This window comes from Mesoplodon densirostris, chromosome 15, assembly GCF_025265405.1.
Source record: "Mesoplodon densirostris isolate mMesDen1 chromosome 15, mMesDen1 primary haplotype, whole genome shotgun sequence".
In the NCBI taxonomy this organism is placed as follows: Eukaryota; Metazoa; Chordata; class Mammalia; order Artiodactyla; family Ziphiidae; genus Mesoplodon; species Mesoplodon densirostris.
The window spans coordinates 24,913,365-24,936,553 of record NC_082675.1 but is presented as its reverse complement, the minus strand read 5'-3'; the positions used below and the strand labels follow the sequence as shown (position 1 = coordinate 24,936,553).

At 41.9% G+C, this 23,189-nt stretch overlaps 1 protein-coding gene across 3 annotated transcripts; it reads left to right on the top strand.

Moving 5' to 3' along the window:
* The first annotated feature begins 1,138 nt into the window (after positions 1-1,138).
* Positions 1,139-18,072, top strand: ZNF280B (zinc finger protein 280B). Of its 3 annotated transcripts, none has more exons than XM_060118752.1 (3): positions 1,139-1,186; positions 2,056-2,115; positions 13,546-18,072. In XM_060118752.1, the coding sequence occupies exon 3, from the start codon at positions 13,615-13,617 to the stop codon at positions 15,247-15,249; it is 1,635 nt and encodes a 544-aa protein (XP_059974735.1). In that variant the 5' UTR covers positions 1,139-1,186; positions 2,056-2,115; positions 13,546-13,614; the 3' UTR covers positions 15,250-18,072. The 3 variants fall into 3 exon arrangements, with proteins under 3 accessions (XP_059974735.1, XP_059974734.1, XP_059974736.1); XM_060118751.1 differs by lacking the exon at positions 1,139-1,186 and adding an exon at positions 1,235-1,314; XM_060118753.1 differs by lacking the exons at positions 1,139-1,186; positions 2,056-2,115 and adding an exon at positions 2,122-2,153.
* The last annotated feature ends 5,117 nt before the right edge of the window (positions 18,073-23,189 follow it).

Genomic DNA, 23,189 nt, shown 5'->3' with positions numbered 1-23,189 from the left:
TTAGTAAATTAAGGTAAATTTATAGCATTACATACAAGAGAAATCAGAGTTACAAATAAATGAGTTAGGCATTTATCTCAAAAAGTTGTAAAGGAGAGCAACAGAACAAACCTATAGCGATAAGAAGGAAGGAAATAATAAAGAATGGAAAATGAATATAATAGAGAAGAAAATAGCATTATAGATTAAACCAAAAACTTTTTTTTTTTTTCAAACGATAACTAGGAGATTCCAGCAGAACAGGGCACTTAAAAAAGACTCTGTAGGGGCTTCCCTGGTGGCGCAGTGGTTGAGAATCTGCCTGCCAATGCAGTGGATATGGGTTCGAGCCCTGGTCTGTGAAGATCCCATGTGCTGCAGAGCAACTGGGCCCGTAAGCCACAATTACTGAGCCTGCGCGTCTGGAGCCTGTGCTCCGCAACAAGAGACGCCGCGATAGGCCCGCGCACCGCGATGAAGAGTGGCCCCCGCTTGCCACAACTAGAGAAAGCTCTCGCACAGAAACGAAGACCCAACATAGCCATAAATAAATAAATAAATAAATTTTAAAAAAAAGATTCTGTAAAGGACCAAATAATAAATACTTTAGGCTTGCAAATATGATCTCTGGCAATTAATCTACTTTGCAGCCATAGATGATAACTAAAGGAAAAAGCAAGTCCCTGTTCCAACTTTAAGGACTCTGATAATTGAATTTCATATAATTTTCACTTGTCACAAAATAATAATCTTTGTGGTTTTCCCCAGCCATTAAAAAATATAAAGCTCTAAAATAAAAAAAAATTTTTTTTTAATTGTAAAGCTCTTTTTTTAGCTCGCTGCAGGCTGTACAAAAACAGGTGGCAGGCTGCACTGGATTGGCCCCAAATGCAAGTCCAAGAGGACAGGCTTCAACACCCAGTTGCATGGTCAAGTTCCTTAAGCAAGGGGCCGGGATAGGGATCACACCTGAGGATTGCAAGGGCTGGACTCCCCTGAGGGACTGCGAGCCCGCTCTTTACCCTGAGCCCTGGCGAACTCCGGCGTCTTGACAGCCCAAGACCTTTGAGACACAGGTTCAGCCTGACCCCGCCCCCAACGGTTGCCACCGAGGGGGCGCTAGAGAGCGCGCATGCGCCCACCCGGACTCGCTGCCAATCAGACCGCAGCGCCCGACCTCGCGCCGGCACCTGGCAGCCAATCACAGGTGACAGCGGGCGCGCGAGCGGGTGCGTGGGCGGTTGCGGCGGTTGCGGCGGTTGCGGCGTCTGCGGCGCCGGAGGCCTGAGGAGGCGTAGTCGCCTCAGGCTTCGCCAGGGGAGCGCCTCGGGGCTGGTGAGCTGCCGGCCGTTCTGGCCACGCTGCCGACGGGGACCGTGGCGCGGCAGGAGCGGTCCCTGAGGGCCGAGGGGAGGGTTTCTCGGGTCCTCACGAGCGCCGGGCCTGGCACGGCCCCGGCGGCCTGTGTGGGGCCGCGGGCCTTCAGGAGGGAGGGTGAGGCCCAGGCCCTGAGATCCCTTTCACCCTCTCCCTTCCCCAATCTGGGCGGGCGCCGCTCTCCGTCAGCCTCCCTCCCCCAGGGGTGCGCCGAGCCGGCCTCCGGGGAAGGGCCTGTCAAGCCCCCGGCCCCCGCCGAGGTCTCCTCATACATTACAACACAAAACAATGTCAGGGCAGTTCTGTGACCCGGGCCCGGCGGGGTTCTGGAGATCCGTGGACCCAGGCGCTGTCAGGAGGGCGCAGTTTAAAAAAACACAAAAATCGATCTAGTGGCTTCTCCCCTGCCGCTGCGCCTGGGCTATTTTCTTGTTGACTGGGCCTCGGTCCGCCCCCGCCCCCTGTGGGAGCCCCCCTGGGCGCCCGAGGTCCAGGCTTTTGGTTTGGGCAGGTGGCAGATGAGGTGTTTTTTACTGAGAGAGGGGAGGTTGGAGGAAGAGGCTTGTTCGAGATCCTGTTCTCTGGTTAAGTGTGAGACACCTGGTAAACATGCTCAGGGCAGGACCAGCTAGGGTCTGGGGGATAGAATGTACCCATGACACGTGACTCACCCTGACCCTTCTCTCTGCTGGTCTCTAGGATGCGACCTGCTCCTGCCTGGAAAATCTCAAGCCCCCAGGTTTTCAGTGCGCGCCTGAGGTAAGGTGACAGATGTCTTTCTAATGAGGACCAGAGTGGTATCTATCTATCTATCTGTCTGTCTATCTATCTATTTATGGCTGTGTTGGGTCTTTGTTGCTGCACGCGGGCTTTCTCTTGTTGTGGCGAGCGGGGGCTACTCTTCGTTGTGGTGCGCGGGCTTCTCATTGCGGTGGCCTCTCGTTGTGGAGCACGGGCTCTAGGGTGCACGGGCTTCAGTAGTTGCAGCACACGGACTCAGTAACTGTGGCTCGTGGGCTCTAGAGCACAGACTCAGTGGTGCACGGGCTTAGTTGATCCGTGGCATGTGGGATCTTCCTGGACCAGAGCTCGAACCCGTGTCTCCTGCATTGGCAGGCGGATTCTTAACCACTGCACCACCAGAGAACCCCCCCGAGTGGTATCTTTTTTACCCTTAGCGTTTTTCCTGTTCTCTCCTGGGCTAACACGTTGCTGCCCAGAGAGCGTTCTCCTGCGTGGGTAGGAACCGACCCAGTATGTGTGTGATGACTTCAGGGCACTCATTGGTTCAGCTCATTCTGGAGCCCTCTGAGTTGCAGCCTTAAAAAGGGGCAGGGGACTGGGGGCCGGCTTTTACCTGCTGTGGAAAAAAGTAAGAACACCATGGATTTTTAAGCTGTGTAAAGCTGACTTCTACCGCACAGTGAGGCTAACGTGGGCTGATGCACGTGGCCTAAGGTTTCAGCTAATGTATTAAAATAATAAAGTGATGGGAGTCCCCTGGTGGCCTCCGGGTTAGGATTCTGGGCTTTCACTGCAGTAGCCCGGGTTCAGTCCCTGTTCGAGGAACTGGGATCCCACAAGCTACGTGGCACAGCCAAATAAATAAATAAATAAAGTGGTTCATTCGGAGTAAATGTGTTGTGATTTAACATGATTCCATGGGATTAGTTTGTTCATTTCTGTACCCTTTTCCTTAAGGGTTTTATTTCATGAAGTAATTGAATGTGACTGGATGGGCGGGGTATCTGCGTTCACTTCATGTCAGTAAACAAGACTATAGGTAGCTTTATGCCCAGCAATTTGTGCATACAGCTCTGTTGTATAGTTACTTATCTATCGCCGGTACAACTTTGAGTCCTTGGCTTGACTATACAAGTTTGATATGACTATACAAGCTTCATGGCATGTCAATTTTGCCGTGTTTTGTTTTGTTTTGGCTGCGCCGCGTGGCTTATGGGATTTTAGTTCCCCAACCAGGGATTGAACCTGGGGCGCCAGCAGTCAGAGTGCTAAGTCCTAACCACTGAACTGCCAGAGAATTCCTGTTTTGTTTTCTTCGTTTGCTTGTTTTTTAAATTTTGCTGTATTTATAGGAGAGCTATTCTGTGTAAGACAGTTCAGAGTTGCAAGTACGACATGTGAATGATATGGTAACTTAAAACGTCTGTGTTGTACACATTATCTCACAACTTAATAGCTTGAAAAAACATATTATCTCATGGTCTAGAATCCAGGAGTGGCTTAGCTGGGTGGTTTTGCCTCAGGGTCTCTCCATGACTTTCGTTGAATCTAACTTCACTCACTTGGCTGTTAGCAAGGGGCCTCAGTTCCTCACTCTCTGGGCCTCTCCATGGGGCTGCTCATGTCATGGCTGCTGGCTTCCCCCAGAGCAAGTGATTCAGGAAAGAATTTGCACCCAAGATGAAGTGCAGAGTCTTTTTCAGAAATTACACACCTTCACTTCTGTCTTTGCTTAGTCTCACAGGTCAACCCTGTGATAGTGTGAGGGAGAGCTACACAGGATTGGGAATACCAGGAGGCGGGATTCATTTGGAGCCATCTTGGAGGCTGGCTACCATACCCATTAATCCACCATGCCAGCCTTTCTTCATATGGTCTCAGGTCTGTTATTATGAGTGAATTATTTGGCTTGTGTACACTTCTTGTGTACTAGATCCAATCAGTTCTTGTTTGTTCAAGGATATTCTAGCAAGTCTCTTCTTCAGATTAAGTTTTCTGTTTCTCTGGGTGGTTCTCATCAGCATACAGGCTGATTATAATGTCATCTCTCATTAAAAAATCCATCTTTTGATGGCACATCCCCCTTCTGCTTGTTTTATTTCATATTTGCTAGTTATAGGAAAACTTCTACAGAGTTGGCCATACTTGTTATCTCCAAGTCTCTCGTTTTCCTTTAAATCCATTCTTGTCAAGGTCACTAATGAATTCCACAATGTTTAACTCAATGGTCAATTTTTAGTTTTTATTTGATTTGATTTATTGGCAGCATTTATCAAAGTAGTTCATTTCGGGCTTCCCTGGTGGCACAGTGGTTGAGAGTCCGCCTGCCGATGCAGGGGACACGGGTTCGTGCCCCGGTCCGGGAAGATCCCACATGCCGCGGAGCGGCTAGGCCCGTGAGCCATGGCCGCTGAGCCTACGCGTCCGGAGACTGTGCTCCGCAACGGGAGAGGCCAAGTAGTTCATTTCCTCCTCCCTGAAAATAATTTTTCATTTAGATTACAGGATGCTTCTCTTTCCTGATTCTCCTCTACATACAATTCTCTCACATACAATATGTGACCTTAGGTGCCTGGCTTTATTCAGTTAGCATGTTTTCAGGTTCATCCATGTCATAGGTACACAGCAGTGCTTTGTTTGTTTTTATGGCTGAATAGTATTCCATTGTAAGCATATACCACAGTTTTGTTTATCCATTCATCTGTTAATGGACATTTGGATTGTGTGCTCTTTGTGGCTATTGTGAGGAATGCTGCTGTTAACATTGTTTTTGCGTGAACTTAATGTTTTCAGTTTTTATGGGTATATACCTAAGAATGAAGTTGCTGGATCATATGGTAACTCTATATTTAATTTTTGAGGTATTGGCAAACTGTTTTCCAAAGTGGTTGTACCACTTTGTAGCAATTGCACCAGCAATATATGAGAATTCCAATTTCTCCACATCCTCTGCAGCACTTGTTATTGTTTCTCTTTTTGATTATAGCCAATCTAGTGGGTGTGAAGGGTATCTCATTGTGATTGATTTACATTTTCCTAATCATGTTAAACAGTATTTCCTGTGCTTATTGGCCATTTGTATAGCATCTTCTTTGGTGAAATGTCTCTTTGAATCCTTCGCCCGTTTAAAAAAAATTTTTTTTTTATTGCTGTAAAAAACGTATAACAGGGCCTCCCTGGTGGCGCAGTGGTTGAGAGTCCGCCTGCCGATGCAGGGGATACGGGTTCGTGCCCCGGTCTGGGAGGATCCCATATGCCGCGGAGCGGCTGGGCCCGTGAGCCATGGCCGCTGAGCCTGCGCGTCCGGAGCCTGTGCTCCGCAACGGGAGAGGCCACAACAGTGAGAGGCCCGCGTACAGCAAAAAAAAAAAAAAAAAAAAAAACGTATAACATAAATTTTACCATCTTAACCATTTTTTTAAAAATTCATTTATTATATTTATTTTATGTTTGGCTGCGTTGGGTCTTTGTTGCTGGGCACGTGCTTTCTCTAGTTGCGGCTAATGGTGCTACTCTGTTGTGGTGTGTGGGCTTGTCATTGCAGTGGCTTCTCTTGTTGCGGAGCACGGGCTCTAGGCACGTGGGCTTCAGTAGTTGTGGCTCACGGGCTCTAGAGCGCAGGCTCAGTAGCTGTGGCACACGGGCTTAGTTGCTCCGCAGCATGTGGGATCTTCCCGGATCAGGGCTCGAACCGTGTTTTCTGCATTGGTAGGCAGATTCTTAGCCACTGCACCACCAGGGAAGCCCCATCTTAACCATTTTTAAGTGTTAAGTATATTCACATTGGTTTTTTCTTTTTTGTTTTTTTGTTTTTGCCACGCTGCACGGCTTGCAGGATAGTTCCCGACCAGGGATCGAACCCAGGCTCCCTGCAGTGAAAGCGCCTAACAACTGGACCGCCAGGGAATTCCCCATTTACATTGTTTTGAAACAGATCTCTAGACCTTTTCATCTTGCAAAATTGAAACTACCCATCCCATTAAACAACAAACTTTTCCCTCTCCCGTTAGGCCATAGTATCCACCATTCTACTTTCTGTTTCTTTTCTATTGCTTTGACTACTTTGGATACTTCACATAAGTGGAAGCATATAGTATTTGTCTTTATGACTGGCTTATTTCATTTAGCATGATGTATGATGTCTTCAAGGATCATGCATATTGTAGCATGTGGCAGAATTTCTTTTTTATGGCTAATGTTCCATTGTATGTATATTATCACATTTTAAAAATTCATTCATCAGTTGATGGACATTTAGGTTGCTTCCACCTCTTAGTTATTGTGAATAGTGCTGCTGTGAGCATGGATGTGCAAATATCTCTTAGAGACCCCACTTTCATTTCTTTTGGATCTATATCCAAAAGTGGAATTGCTGGATCATATGGTAATTCTATTTTTAACTTTTTGAAGAGCCTTTATACTGTTTTCCACAGCATTTGCACTATTTACAATCCATCCATAGCACACAAGGATACTGTTTCTGTACATTCTTGCCAACAGTTTCCCTCCCCTCCCCTCCCCTTCCTTTCTCCTGCCTTCCTTCCCTCCCTCCCTCCCTTTCTTCCTTCCTTCCTTCCTTCCTTCCTTCCTTATAGTAGTCATCCTGATGGGTGTTAGGTGATCTTTCACTGTGGTTTACATTCACATTTCTCTGATGATTAGTATGTTGAACATCTTTTCATATACTTGCTAGCCATTTTATATCATCTTTGGAGAATTTTCTATTCAGGTCCTCTGTCGATTTTTTAATTGCATTGTTTTTTTATTCTTCTGTTATAAAAGATCTTTATATATTCTTTTATCACATATGTTAGTATCTATATGTGTCCCTTATAACATATCAATGTATATGTATCACATATATATGTGTTCCTAGTCACATATATGATTTACAGATATTTTTCTCCCATTCTGTGGGTTATCTTTTTACTTTCATGATGGTGTCCTTTGAAGTCCAAAAGTTGTCAATTTGATAAAGTCCTGTTATTTTTTCCTTTGTCATTTATTCTTTTGGTGTCTTCTCTAAGAAACCATTTACTCCAATTTTCTTTAAAGAGTTTTTTTAGTTTTAGCTCTACTTTTAGTTTCACAATCCATTTTGAGTTACTTTTTATATATATGGTGTGAGCAGGGGCCCAACTTCATTCATTCTTTCACATATGGATGTCCAGTTGTTCCATCAACATTTGTTGAAAAGATTTATCTGTTCCCCACTGATTATTTTGGTAATCTTGCTGAAAATCATTTCACCATTAATGCATGGGTTTTTTTCTGGACTCTGAATTCTATTCCATTGATCTATTCCGTTGATCTGTTTCTATCCTTATGCCAGTGCCACATTTCTTGATTACTATAGCTTTGTAGTAAGTTTTGAAATCAGAAAGTCTGAATCTTTCAGTTTTTCTTTTTCAAGATTGTTTTGGTTATTCTGAGTTCCTTGAATTTTCATATGAGTTTCAATTCTGTGAGAAGGCTAACCAAGATTTTGATAGATCAGTTGTGGGAGTCTTGCCATTTTAACAATATTAAATCTTCTGATCCATGAATGTGGGATGTCTTTACATTTATTTAGGTCTTTAATTGCTTCAACAATGTATCTAGTATAATTCAGTGTTTTCAGAATAAAAAAGTGCTGCATTTCTATTAAATTTATTCCTAAGTATTCTTTTTTTCAAAAATTTATTTTATTGAAGTATAGTTGATCTACAGTGTTGTGTTAATTTCTGCTGTACAGCAGAGTGATTCAGTTGTACATATACATTCTTTTTCATATTCTTTTCCATTATGGTTTATCACAAGATATTGATTATAGTTCCCTGTGCTATACAGTAGGATCTTGTTGTTTATCCGTTCTATATGTAATAGTTTGCATCTGCTAATCCCAAACTCCCAGTCCATCCCTCCCCACAATCCTTGGCAACCACAAGTCTGTTCTCTGTGTCTGTGAGTCTGTTTCTGTTTCATAGATAAGTTCAATTGTGTCTTATTTTAGATTCCACATATAAGTGATATCATAATGATATTTGTCTTTCTCTTTCTCTCTTTGTAATGGTGTAAATGGAAGTGTTTATTTACTTTCATTTTCAGAACATTTATTGCTACTATATAGAAACATAATTGATCTTTTTATATTGATCTTGTATTCTGCAAACTTTTAATTCTAATACTTGTTTTGTGGATTTCTCAGGATTTTGTATATACAAAATCATGTCATCTCCAATATAGTTTTACTTTTTCCTTTTCCATTCTGAATGCTGCTACTTCTTTTTTTTTTTTTTTAACTCCTTTTTCTTGCCTGATTGTCCTGGTTATAGAACTTCCGGTATAATATTGAGTCAAAGTGCAGTAGTAGACATCCTTGTCTTGTTCCCAATCTTAGAGGGAAAGCTTTCAGTCTTTCACGACTAAGTATGATGCTAGCTGTGGGTGTTTTACAGGTACCCTTTAATTGAGAAAGTTCTCTTCTGTTCCTAATTGTTGAGGGTTTTTTGTTTGTTTGTTTGTTTGTTTGTTTTTCATCATGAAAAGGTGCTAGATTTAGTCAAATGCTTTTTCTGCAGGCAGGTGTCTTTTTTTTTTCTTTTTTTTGTGGTACGCGGGCCTCTCACTGTTGTGGCCTCTCCCGTTGTGGAGCACAGGCTCCGGACGCGCAGGCTCAGTGGCCATGGCTCACGGGCCCAGCCGCTCCGCGGCATGTGGGATCTTCCCGGACAGGGGCACGAACCCGTGTCCCCTGCATCGGCAGGTGAACTCTCAACCACTGCGCCACCAGGGAAGCCCCATTTTTTTTTTAAGGTGTCTTTTTTATGGTCCTCCACAACCCCTCTCTTTAAATCATTCTCCACTCACCTGATACTTCCAAACCCTCTCCAAATTCTTAGCCTTAGTGAAAGGAATTGCCTCAGAACTAATAGGCCACTTTTAGGTTGAACTCCTACCCTGCTCATATCTCCTTTGTGGATTCTTCTAAAATGCTGCTCTTGGGAGGAAAGGAAGGAAAAGGGAAAGTGGCTGAATTTCTCTCCTGCCTGCCTGGGTGAAATGTAGTACTCTAACCATACTGTTCTAAGAAAAGCCTTCCCCAAACTGTTGGTCCCCATGATGAGATCTGGCCATAGTCATCCTCCTGAATCCCAAGATTGCAGGGCTCTCACATTTGGTATAACAGTGTACCTCAGTGGCTCCCAGACTTGAAGAAAATTGGTTATATCCCAAGTTTGAACATTTCCTACCTTTTTGCTCACCCTACCTTCTTTTGTTGAATTATTTTTATCCCCTTCTAGATAATTACTTTCTTTTAATTAATATTTGAGTGCTTATTGTATGCCAGAACTGCTCTTGGCCCTTGGGAGAAATCAGTGAACAAAACAGACAAAAACAAACTAAAAAACAAAACAGAATTTCTCCTGTGGAAGGAACTAACAGTTCAGTGGAGGAAGAAAGATAGTCAATATAATAAATATATAAATTCTCTTGTGAAATAAAAGGTGATGTTATGAAATTAGGAAAAATATCATAGAGTAGGGTCATAGGATTGAATGTTGGGTAGGTAGGAGTGTTGTGATTTTAGATAAGGTGGTCAGAGTAAGTCTCTTGGAATAGGTAGGTTTGGACATGGACTTGAAGGAGGTAGAAGTGTTAGCCATGGGGATATCTGGAAGACAAGAATTTCAGGTGGAGACTTTGAAGGGAGCAGCAAGGAAACCACTGTAGCTGCATTGGAGTGAATGAATGTTAGAGTAGAGAGAGGAGAGGTCAGAGAGGTAGCAAGAGTGGAAATGGTGGGACTTTCCTGGTGGCACAATGGTTAAGAATCCACCTGCCGATGCAGGGGACATGGGTTCGAACCCTGGTTCGGGAAGATCCCACATGCCGCGGAGCAACTAAGCCTGTGCGCCACAACTACTGAACGTGTGCTCTAGAGCCCACGAGCCACAACTCCTGAGCCCACGTGCCACAACTACTGAAGCCGGCGCTCCTAGAGCCCATGCTCCGCAACAAGAGAAGCCACCGCAATGAAAAGCACGTGCACCGCAACGAAGAGTAGCGCCCACTCGTGGCAACTAGAGAAAGCCTGTGCGCAGCAATGAAGACCCAACACAGCCATAAATAAATAAAATTTTTAAAAGAGAGAAGCCCTCAGGCGAAGGAAGGGGTTTACGTCAGGGCGACCTCAAAAATAAAATAAAAAAAGAAGAGTGGAAATGGTGGTGAGGGTCTGTAAATCCTTACTTTTTCTCTCAGTCCATTCTATAGAAATAGTCATGTTTTTTGACAATGAACAACCTTGGCTTAATAGTTGTTCTCCTCCTAGACTCCCAGGCTAGATTAGACTTTATTTGTGCATTCCTTTATCATCCTGAGCTTATTTGTGAAAAAATATTTGTTAAAAAATATTTATGAAAAAATTACTTTTGTTTTGCTCACTTGCCCTAGGATAGAATCCAAATGTTTATGGCAGTTTTAAGGCTCCTGTGAAACTCCCATTTCCCCCAAGGGTCTGTGTTTAATGGATGTTAAATTCTAAGGCAGCAATTGTGTGGGGTTAATGGAGTAGAGGGAAGAAGGAGTGGTGGAGAAGGGACTTGAGTGCTGTGGTGGGGAGAGAGTGACGGGGTTGGGACAAGAACCTGGAGGAGTAGTAATGGGTGAAAAGAGTCAGGGGCAAGGGAAAATGGTGAGGGTAGGTACCAGAGGAGTCCTAGTGGCGTAATCTTAGGAAGTTACTTAAGAGGGACTGATGCCTGAAAAAATCTGGTGTGTGGCTATAACAAAACCCATTTAAAGGGCCGTTGTTGAAATGCACAGGAATAACCTGGGAGGTGGGTCATCACCCACTATTCTCTCAGCTATTTTTGGAGTGAAATGTCTCATTGGCTCCTTGCACAGCCCTTGGCAACTTTGTTGGTGGGGGAAATGAAGTGATTTTTGAGGACTCATCCCTTAGATCTAGCATGTCTTGGCATGTCCAACCTCCCTACCCCGAATTCTCAAGATTCTGGTAATTGTAGGAAATAAGGACACTAGAGGAGAAGTGATAAGAAAATTCCCATGGTCTGTTGTTACTCTTGTTCTAAATGAACGCATTCATTAACTTATTTGTTTTATGTATCATTCTTTCTCCACTCTTAATTAACTTTTCATCTCGGATGATTGGTTGGATGAAAAGTTAATCAGTATGGTCAACAGCTAAAAATTCTACTAAGATCAGTTAGGTGAAAGTTCAGCAATGTTATTGGAACCCAGTTTATTTTTATTTTTTAAAAACAACAGAAATGTATTCCCACAGTTTTGAAGGCTGGAAAGTCCAAGATCAAGGTGCTGGCTGATTTGGTTCCCCACTGAGGGCTCTCTTTCACCTTCCTCCTGTGTCTTCACATTTGGGGGGGTGTTGGGGGAAATAGAGAGGAAGCAAGCTCTGTGATGTCTCTTCTTGGCACTAATCCAATCATGAGGGCCCTCATGACCTTATCTAAACCTAATTGTCCCCCAAAGACCCCATCTTCAAATACCATCACATTGGGGGTTAGGGCTTCAACATGTGAATTTCTGATGCGGACAAAGTTCTCAGAGTAAATTGATAGAAAACATGGAATTAATGGAGCACACTCTGCTCTACAACAAATAAAGGTTCATATTGATGAGAGTTACTATTTATTAATTCATTTAACAAATTCTGTATTTGTTGAGCTCCCATGCTATGCTAGGCAATGTTCTTCGTGCTGGTGATCCAGCAGTCAACAAAAGACAATTCCTGCCCTTTGGAGTTTACATTTTACTGATAGACAATAGAAAATAATCAAGATAAATAATGTTTATAATATATTAGGTGGTGATAAATGCTTATAGGTGGAAGAGAAGGGAAGAAAAATTGGGAATGTGAATTAGAGGTTGGTTGGAGTATTTGAGAACCTCTCTGAGAAGAAGGCTTGGAACAGAGCCCTGAAGGTGGTGAGGGGCCAGCCATGTAGGTATCTGGATGATGGGCATTCATATTAGAGGGACAACAAATATAAGGACTCTAAGTAAGGTAAAGTGTTCAGTTTGTTCAAGAAATGGCAAGGAGGTTAGTGTGGTTAGAGTGAAGTGGATGGGGGAGAGGAGTATGAGATAATTGCAGGGGACAGTATGTAGGGGTGGAAGTGTGGTCTTATAGGCATTGGAAGGACTTGGCCTTTTACTGAGTGAACCAGAAAGGCATTGGAAGGTTTTGAGCTGAGCAGTGATGCAGTCTAATTTGTTTAAACATCATTACTTTGCCTGCTATGTGAAGAGACAGGTGGAGTGAGGCACAAAGCACTGTTGGATTTAAGTTTAGTGGGGAAGTCAGGATTAGAGGGAGAAATTTAGGAGACATCAGTGTTGAGTTGGGGTGAGATTATCAAGAGAGTTCATTCCCAGTTTGCTAGGCCTGTGCTAAGTGCTTGACATTGACTTATGCTATTTGTTGACCATATGTAGATACTCTTATTCTATTCTTTGAAGTTGACACTTCTTTTCTATATTAACATATATGAAATCAGTATGTGTGAATCAATTTAGATATGTGCATTTAATATAAATTTTCTTCCAGTTCTACTACAAAACAAGATGCCATTGAATATTTGATGCTTTTTCTTTTTTTCAAATAAATTTATTTATTTATTTTATTTTATTTTTTTGGCTACGTTGGGTCTTTGTTGTTACACGGCTTTCTCTAGTTGCGTCGAGGGGGGGCTACTCTTTGTTGCGGTGTGCAGGCTTCTCAATGCGGTAACTTCTCTTGTTGCAGAGCATGGGCTCTAGGCACACGGGCTTCAATAGTTGTGACACGTGGGCTCAGTAGTTGTGGCTCGCAGGCTCTAGAGCACAGGCTCAGTAGTTGTGGCGCACGGGCTTAGTTGCTCTGCGGCATGTGGGATCTTCCCGGACCAGGGCTTGAACCCGTGTCCCCTGCATTGGCAGGCGGATTCTTAACCACTGCGCCACCAGGGAAGTCCTGATGCTTTTTAAAAAGAGCTGTTACTTTAAGTCTAAGAAATAAGGATTTTTGCCTTTAAGATACAGAAACACATTTAAAAGTTATAAATTTTCCAAAAACGATGTAGCTGGTTAGAATTCCAGCTTAATCTTCTTTGACTCCAGACCCCATGTATCTAAACACTGCACAATGGTGCTTTTGTAAAAATACTCATACTTTGCATGTGATTTCACCTAGTGATTAGTTGTTGGAGTTTTGAGTTTTCTTTTTTTAATAGAAGAGACCAAAATCAGCATAGGGTAAAGCTATGATTCTAGAGTTGTATAGACTTGTAATCATAGGTTTTTAAGCTGTCATTTATCCTCTTTGACTCTCAGTGTCCTTATCTGTAAAATAAGGATGTTTATAAATACCCTAGAGTTTTGGAGAGAAATAAATAATGTATTTTTCTGTACTTAACTGATGTGTAGTATGTTTATACTTAGGTGGCAGTTTATATAAAGAAAGCACTGGAACCTGTGGCCACACCGTTCAAGAATTTAAAAATTTAGAAAATGGAACCACCATGTATGTTATGTGAAGAACAAGAGCCAGAACCACAGAAAAGCATAGAGGAAACCAAACAAGTAGACGATGAAGATGCTGAACTGATCTTTGTTGGAGTGGAACATGTAAATGAAGATGCTGAGCTGATCTTTGTTGGGATGACCTCAAATTCAAAACCAGTCGTTTCAAACATATTGAACAGAGTTACCCCAGGTTCGTGTTCAAGGAGAAAACAGTCTGGTCACTTCAGAAAAGATAATGCTCACAAATTGCGGCCTGTAAGTCATGTGATGCCTACATCAGAAGCAATGACTGTCTTACCAGTTTCTGACTCTGAATCAAGATCAACAGATAGTCCTATTATTATTGAGCCTTTGTCTAAACCTGATTATAAAAATAATTCACCACAAGTCGTGCCTATTAGCTCTTCAGAGTTATGTTCTCCTCCTTTGATTACCTTCACAAGTTCATTGCAGCATCCAGTAGGAGCAGCACTTTCTACAGGAGGTATGAATAAAAGTCCTCGTGTAACAAAACGACTTTCCACTTCTGAAACAAATAGCACAAATCCCCAAAGGCCTAAACTCAGTAATGGAATCATAGGGGGACACTCTTTAGCTCTGGCCCCTTCAGGTATCTTTCATACAATGACAGCTCAGCAAAGCACACCCTCAGACAGTGTTCATACCTCATTAAGCCATGTTCATAATGGAGGACCTTGTCCAACAGCTTTTCCAAAGGACAGTGTTCAATGCAAGCCTATAAGTCCTTTTGGGGAAAATGGACTGGCAAAAACAGACTTTTCGAGTCTAGCAAGTCAAAACAAGACTGTTGATCCCACGAAAGGAAATCTGATCGTGTTACTTCGTGACTTTTACTATGGACAGCATGCAGGAGATGGGAAGCCAGAACAGAAGACTCACACAGCCTTTAAATGCCTCAGCTGCTTGAAAGTTCTAAAAAATGTCAAGTTTATGAATCACATGAAGCACCATTTGGAACTTGAAAGGCAGAGGGGTGACAGCTGGAAAAACCATACTACCTGCCAGCACTGCCACCGCCAGTTTCCCACTCCCTTCCAGCTGCAATGTCACATTGAAAGTGTCCATACTTTCCAGGAGCCCTCTGCAGTCTGTAAAATCTGTGAGTTGTCTTTTGAAACAGATCAGGTTCTCTTACAGCACATGAAGGACAATCATAAGCCTGGCGAAATGCCCTATGTGTGCCAGGTCTGCAATTACAGATCGTCAGCCTTTGCTGATGTAGAAACACATTTCAGAACATACCACGAAAACACTAAGAATTTGCTTTGCCCATTTTGTCTCAAAATTTTCAAAACTGCAACACCATACATGTGTCATTATAGAGGACACTGGGAAAAGACTGTTCACCAGTGTTCCAAATGCCGGTTACAGTTTTTAACTTTCAAGGAGAAAATGGAGCACAAGACCCAGCGTCATCAAATGTTTAAGAAGCCTAAGCAACTAGAAGGATTGCCTCCTGAAACAAAAGTTGTTATCCAGGTGTCACTAGGACCTCTTGAACCAGGATCAGTGGAATTAGCATCCATTACTGTGAACACATCTGATTCTGAACCTTCACCCCCCAGGTCTAAAAGTAGAATTTCAAAAAAAACCCATTAATTCTACTTTCAGTAAATCTGAAGCAAATACTTCATTCAAAGTTAAAAACCCCACTAAAAACAAAAATCCAAATCATAACATTATTCAATAACATCAAATATAGTGAAACCAATGGATCATTTATGAGGTTTTTCTAAAAACTCATGAAGTACAATATTGTTTGATCTGAATTTTGAGATATTATTTAAAAATATATTACCTGATTTTCATATAACTATCTGGCTTAACACATAAAAGGGGTGTGTGTGTGTGTGTGTGTGAATGGGGGTGGGAAGAGAGAGAAAGAGAAAAGTGAAAACCTATATTATTTTGGTATTTCGTGTTATTTGTAAGTTTGAAAGCTCTGCTATACATATAATCTGTAGAATTTTTTTAACAACTTAATTTTATTTTCAACTTTTTCCATGCCTTGAAGATTTCAATATTAACTATAGCCAGACTGAAATGGCTTTGTTATGGCATGGTCCCGTTTGCTGCTGAACTCTCAGAAGTGCCTCTGTTGTGCTGATCTAAAACAACCTGGCTCTGAAAGCCTTGGTGTGGAGAAGTTGACGGAGACCCTGTGGTGTGAATGGGGACCAGAAACAGGGAATTCAGTCAGTTGAGAGCAGTGGCTCCTTGTCCCAGTTGAGGAAGGGGCACACATTCACTCCAGGCTTGGAGCCAAGGCAGAAGGAACACTGTCTCAGACTGTCTTTACCTAGCCCAAGGACATCCAAGGAAGCCAAACGATTAAAATAAAATGCCTGTGTTTGGTGAGGGGCCCCTGCAGGCATCAAGCAGTACTGTGTATTGTCGGCTTCAGATGGGGAAGTAGAGATAATTAATAGAATGGGACCTGGTGCCAGGGGACCTCCTTTTGACTGATCAAAAGGGGAATTTGATTTGTTCTCTCACCTCTCCCATCTGGCTGGCCTTTAGTCAGAATGGACTAGCCATATCTCTCTCAGTCACAGCAGTAAAGCAAGTTAAGGTTCCCAAGGAAAAAAATCCCTGACATCCATAGTTTGATCTGTACTGGACCCATAGTTTTAACTGAAAAGGGCCAAACACATGGAATCTGTCCAGTTTATGAATTGGGCTAAGTTTAGTTCTCTTACCCTTAAGCTGGAATGGGGTTGTCCAAGAAAAGTAGGAATAGTGGATAAAAATAGTTAAGAGTGATTAAACTCATTATAGGACTTTTCCTAACACATTTCCAATTACATGTATCTTACCCTACTTGAACATGTGAAGTTTGCAATTTTGTATCTTGCCTTGGACATGAATGTATTACAGTTAACAGTTAATTCTTTGTGTGTATAATTTCCCATTTTTTCAAACTAATACTGGTTTGGGTCTTACTTGACGCACTCCAATGTGCCAGAAATGTCTCATTTATTTCAGTAATTATCAGGTTATAGGGTTATTATCCTTCATTTGATCTATCAACTGTCTAATCTGTGAATATACTTGCCGGAACCTTTTTCCTTGCCATCTCCAAGGGCTCTTTCACAGAACTGGGGTACCCTCTAAGTATTGGTTCCTGAACATCAGCAGCCTTGGTTGCCTCTGTGGGCTCCTGGAGTTGAGTCTCCCTAGGCATGTTTTAGTGCCATCCCTTCTCGCTCCATCTCCAGCCCAGGTACCTAGCAGGCTCTGTGCACCACTCAAGGAATCTGGGATCCTGGCTGTAGACCTGTGCCAGGAGAAATCTCTCCCTTTTTCTGTTGCTTTCTCCTCTTTAAAGGTACTTTATCTCTCCCCACTCCTTTTTCCCTCTCCTCAATCTAGTTAAATTTTCTAAGCTTTCACAAAACGCTGGAAAGGTATAATCATCAAGGGGTTAGCATCCCTCTTAGAATTGAGGAGGAAGGACTACAGATAACAAAGTTGTTGTGAGTATATCATCCATATTTTAGATAATTTCCTGAGTGTAGATTCTGTTGTATTTATTTGCTCAATGCTTGATTGCTTGATTTGCACTTTGAATATTTTACTAGGCCTTTCCAGTTAGTTTGCTTGGGCCAAAGCACTTTGGTAAAATTTCAGCTTGAACCCCTTTCTTTAGGTGTAGAAAGAGTGTGTGTGTGTGTGTGTGTGTGTGTGTGTTCTGATCTCAGGTGGAAACTTCTATATATAAATAGATGTGCAGACTTTTGCATACTTATCTCCCTTATTCTGTTTCTATGGTAAAAATATGAAGTGTTTTAGTTCTTTTTGTTTGTGGTTGCTTAGTGTTATCAACCCTGTTACTGTTGTTTGCTCTGAAGTATGCTCCTAAGGAGCACAAGTTGTTATTTATTGCCAACTAAAGTTCCAGTGATATGGCCCCTGACTACCTCCTCTCTTCCATTCTCTGTCGTGCTACTCTGCCATTTTCCCCACTGGTGCACTATTTTTGACACACTGGCCTTGCTTTTCCTCAAGCAAATTCCATTTCTTCCCAATCCAAAGACTTTGTAACTGCTGTTCTCCCTTGGAATGCTCTTCCCCTAGGCCTGCATGGCTTGCTACCTCGTTTAATTGTTTGACACTTCCTTTGGTATATTGAGCTTCACCAGTGTTGTTAAAATCACACAGTGAAATCTCCAACCCACCCCCCTTTTTTTCCTCCTCCTAAATGCACTTTAAGTCTCCACACTCTTCTTCCCTATCAGTCTAAATTTCCTAGGTTTTCACAAAAAGTTGGGAAGAGATAATTATCAAGGGCTTTGCTTCTCTCTTAGAATTGAGTTTGCTTGAGTCAGTTTCTGTGCCTGCAAATAGAAGACAATAGTGAGTTGAGTTCTTTCAAGAGCTTTCTCTGTTTTTCTATTGATACCTCTATATTTTTTTAAGGCAATGTCACTTTGTTTTGTTTACAAATATATTGACTATCTGTCAAGATTACTATTTTGTTATTGCCCTTTGTGAATTTCCTTGTCTATTTTGCTTGTTCTTTCAGATAAAATTTATTATTTTATTAATGTTGCCAAAAATTTTAAGTAAAATTAGCAATTATAGAAATAAAATGTTTTTTTGAAAAAGTGTTTTCACTATGTTGTCTTTTCACCAATAACATGGCATATTTTTAGTTTTATTTGTAATCTTATTGCATTGGCCAGGACTTCTAAATGATGTGTAAATGGGCTTTCTTATTCTTGGTTTAATTAGAAATGCTTTACCATCAGAGGTAATGAGTATATGGCTTAATGAATTTCTATTTCTATCTTTAAAATTTAAAGAGAATTGTTTTATTGGATAGTTTACAACATCCATTGAGATATTTTCCTTCCTTCCTTCCTTCCTTCCTTCCCTCCCCTCCCCTCCCCTTCCCTTCTTTTCCTTCCCTTCCCTTCCTTTCCTTTCTTTCCTTCACTTTCTTTCACTAACCCAAGGTTTTGCTTGGCTGGATTCACAACTTTTCTATTAGAAACCTTCCTTTCGTGAAACAAAAATAATTCCACTTGGGGTTGAATATTATCCTCTCAGAATCTCATTCCATTTCTCATTTCTAGTATTGGAATTAACTTCCTCTTCCCCTTACTAGATTTGCCACAGTTTTATCAATGTTTCTGATTTACTTTTTCCAAGAAGCAACCCTTGCTTTATTATTCCAACAAGTTTTATCTATAATCTATTTTTGTCTCAATTCATTATATACCTTCTACTTTCTTTATGATTGTTCTTTTTTATAACCTTGTATTTTAAAAGCTTTCTTGTTTTCTTTTTAAAAATTTTTATGAAAATAGACTTGATTTACAATGTTGTGTTAGTTCCAGGTGTACATCACAGTGATTCAGTTATGCATATATATCCTTTTTTAGTTTTCCATTATAGGTTATTACAAGATATTGAGTATTTTTTATTTAATAAAGGATTAGGACTTTACCTACCTTTATTTAAATGACAGTTTTGTCTGAATCCCAAATATTTTGATGCGTATTTTTTTTTTAAATTTTCGTTCTCTACATTTTTTGTAAGTTAATTCCAAAGATTTCAGAATTTGCAGGCTGAATGTTTTAGTCTTAATTTATAGTTTACTGAGAATTAAGTTTTCCTTGGAGCTCTGAGAGTTTGTGTGTATGTACACTGACATGTCTATATACACATCCTTTTCAGATTACTACATGGGTTATTTTTTAAAAAGATATTTTCTGTTTGTATGGTAAAAACGTGAAATGTTTTAATTCTAGAAATCTATTCCCCCTAAGTGAATATAGTATAAAAGGTAAAGGTATGAAAATAATTCATTTGAGAGTAATTCCTAGTAAGAAAACTTGGAAATGTTAAAAATTATTCATAACACCTATTAAAGGTGGTAAGAAAACCTTTATTCAAGGGAAGACTACTACAGTGGGGTTTTGTAATAGGGGAGAGAGATTGAGCTTAACTCTGACTCCAGCAAGGACAAAGTTGGGATTTGTAGCCAAGGATCAGGGTGGGTGTCAGTGCATGGAAACTTACTGAGAGGAAGCATCAGGGGTAAGGGTGGATTCTAGCTAAACCTACTGATGGGATCATTGCTGAGGCCAGGCCAGGGTGATGAGATATTGAGGTGAGGGGAGAGGAATTTGATCTGATATCAAGGGTGGTCAGATCAAGGGTGGGGGATTTTTCCTGGACTAACTCAGCAGGATTCTTGCTAAAATTGGACTAAACGGGCAGAGCCCCTGGATTAAGACATAGCCCAAAGTTGGCAGTGTATTAATTAACTATTGGTGCATAACAGATTACCACAAAACTAACAGCTTAAAAAATATTATCTCACACTGGTTCTGAGAGTTGGGAATCCAGGAGCAATTCAACTGGGTGGTTCTGACTCGGTTTCATGAAGTTGCAGTCATCTGAAGGCTTGACAGGGGCTGGTGGATTTCCCTCCAAGATGGCTTACGTACATAGCTGTTGAAACTCCAGTTTCCTTGCTGGCTGTTGGGCCTCTCTACTGGGCTACCTGAGTGTTCTCAAGGTATGAGTAAGCTGGCTTCTAGAGAGAGTGAGCAAGGAGGCTGCAATGCCTTTTATGACCTAGTCTCAGACATTTCACTGTCATTTCGACAATATTCTATTCATTAGAAGTGAGCCACTAAATCCAGCCCACCCTTGAAGGAAGGAATTTGTGGACATAATTTAAAACGACCAGGGTACACACTTAGCCACAAATTGTTTACATACCTCCTATGTGCAAAATGCATTTTCCCCCCAAAGACTCCAACTTGAAGTCCAAAATCTTATCTAAATCAGGTCCAGATATGGATCAGGGTCCAGTTGTGCAGCATCTCAAGTATAGTTCCTTTAGATCTGAAGACCTGTGAACAAAAGAGATGAGTTAATCTGTCCACTTCCACAGCCAACATACAGTGGTGGGATGGCATAACCTTCATAGACACTCCTGTTCCAAAAGGGGAGGGGAGATGGAAGTCAATAGTCGGTAGCAATTCTGAAATCCCACCAGGTACATGTTGGCAGTTCATTGACTAGGATTCAAGACCTGGAAACTTTCTGGGCTTCAACCTCTGGATTCTTGATTCTGCCCTCTGACATGCTTCCATTTTATGAAAGGTAGGTAATACATGGTTACAGTGAAATAGTTTTTGCCTAGCCTGGTTCCTGCTTGCAGAAGGCAGAAGTCCAAAGCTCTCTATTTTGTACTATTTCTGGTCCTTTCAGTCGAAGCTAGAGGCATTTCTTAAATATATTCTCTTAAAAACTTGGTGTTTCTCCTGTTAATCTTATTGGTGTTCATGCCAAAGAACTCCACTCCAAAGCCACAACCACACATCTCTTCAAGATAAGGCCTACTCTATCTTAGTTTTCTGCTGAGATAGCTGAGGGATAACACCCTTAAGCTTTGTAGAAGTCCTATTGTGTGATCAAGATGACCGCTGAGTCACACCCCTAACTCTTTGGAGGGCCTTGGCCTGACTAAATGATGCTGTGAAGCATCACCTTCAACCTTTCTGAGGCTTAACAAAGAATTTTAGAATCCACCTTCTCCCTTGAACCTCTGTTCCAGCCATCTGCTTCTCCTTCCATTCCTCCAAGAAGGCCAGGCTCCCTTTCCTCTGGTTAAAAGCTATTTTGGGGCTTCCCTGGTGGTGCAGTGGTTAAGAAACCTCCTGTCAATGCAGGGGACACGGGTTCAATCCCTGGTCCTGGAAAATCTCACATGCTGCTGAGCAACTAAGCCCATGGGCCACAACTACTGAGCCTACGCCCTAGAGCCCATGCGCCGCAACTACTGAAGCCCACGTGCCGCAACTACTGAAGCCTGCACACCTAGAGCCTGTGCTCTGCAACAAGAGAAGCCACCGCAATGAGAAGCCCGTGCACTGCAACGAAGAGTAGCCCCCGCTCACAACTAGAGAAAGCCCGTGTGCAGCAACGAAGACCTAAAACAACACAAATGTGAGCAGTGGGAAGTGAAGCCAGTGGGAGCCTGGATACCCAGGTTCCAAGTCTGCCTCTAGCTCAGGGCAGGTCAGTCCCTTCTCGGAGCATCAGTTTCTCCATCTGCCAAGTAGGAGCCAAAATAAATAAATTAAAAAAAAATTTTACAGTCACACTCATCTTTAGGCCACCTTTTTTTTAATTTTTAAATTTAAAAAATTTGAAGTATAGTTGATGTACAATATTATATTTAGACCACCTTTCTTCAGGGCTCTGGATATGATCTTTGCTTGGTAGCCATTAATTTTAGCCTCTTTTGCCATCTTAAAAGACTGGAACATTTCAAAATCAGCAAGTTCTGTCTCCTTTTTTGTTTAATAGTCTTTCCCTTAGCTTTTTTATTTCCCTTCATATTATACTATAGTCAGCAAGAAACCAGGCAGCACTTTCAGCCGTTTGGCTGGAAATCTCCTTAGCTAGATGACTCAGTTAATTAGGTACAATTTCTCCTTTCAGCTCAGTAGGTACATTTTCTACTTGTCATAGAACTGCATGTGTAGTGTTACTAAACTTTCTGCTGCTATATACCCCCTTTCTCAGTTTTCTAGTAACATGTCCCTCACTTCCTTTTAACCCATGCCTTCTCAAAATCCAGGGTTTTTTGTTTGGTTTTTGTTTTTTTGTTTTGTTTCTTTACTGAGGCTTGCACTAACACTCTCCTCAAAGTCCTTCCAGCTTTTGTCCACTGCCCAGTTTCAAAGCCACTCTCATATTTTAGGTATTTGTTACAGCAGTGCTCCCCTTCCAAGTGTAAGTAACCTATTGCTGTATAAAATTTTACCCCAAACTTATCAGTTTAAAACAGCAAACATTTGTTATCTTATGGTTTCCAAGAGTCAGGAATTTGGAATTAGCTTAGTTGAGTGGTTCTGGCTCAGCTTCTTTCATAAGGTCACAATTAAGATGTTAAAATGGAGCTCCAGTCATCTGAAGGCTTGACTGGGGCTGAGGATCAGTGCTGTGGTCTGAGTGTTTTGTCCCCCCAGACTCATGTTGAAATCCTATCTCCCAGAAGTGATAGTATTGAGTAGGTGGGGGCTTTGAGAGGTGATTAGGTTGTGAGGGGGGAGCCCTCATGAGAGGGATTAATGCTCTTATAAAAGAGTTCCTACAGAGTTCCCTAGCTCCTTCCACCATGTAAGGATACAACAAGAAGTCTGTGACCTGGGAGAAGGCCCTCACCTGACCATGCTGGCACCCTGATCTTGGACTTCTAACCTCCAGAGCAATAAGTTTCTGTTGTTAACAAGCTACCAAGTCTGTGGTGTTTTGTTATAATAGCTTGAACAGAATAAGACAATCAACTTCTAAATTTACATGGCTGTTGGCAGGAGGCCTCAGTTCCTTGTCTCATGCTCCTCATGACATGTCAGCTGGCTGTGGCAGAGTGACTAATCCAAGAGAGAGCATGGGAGAAGCTGTAATCTCGCCTTAGAGGTGAAATACCACCACTTCTGTTGTTTACTGTCAGTGACACAGACCAACCTTGATATAATATGGAAGTTGACCATATATGGGCCGGAATGCCA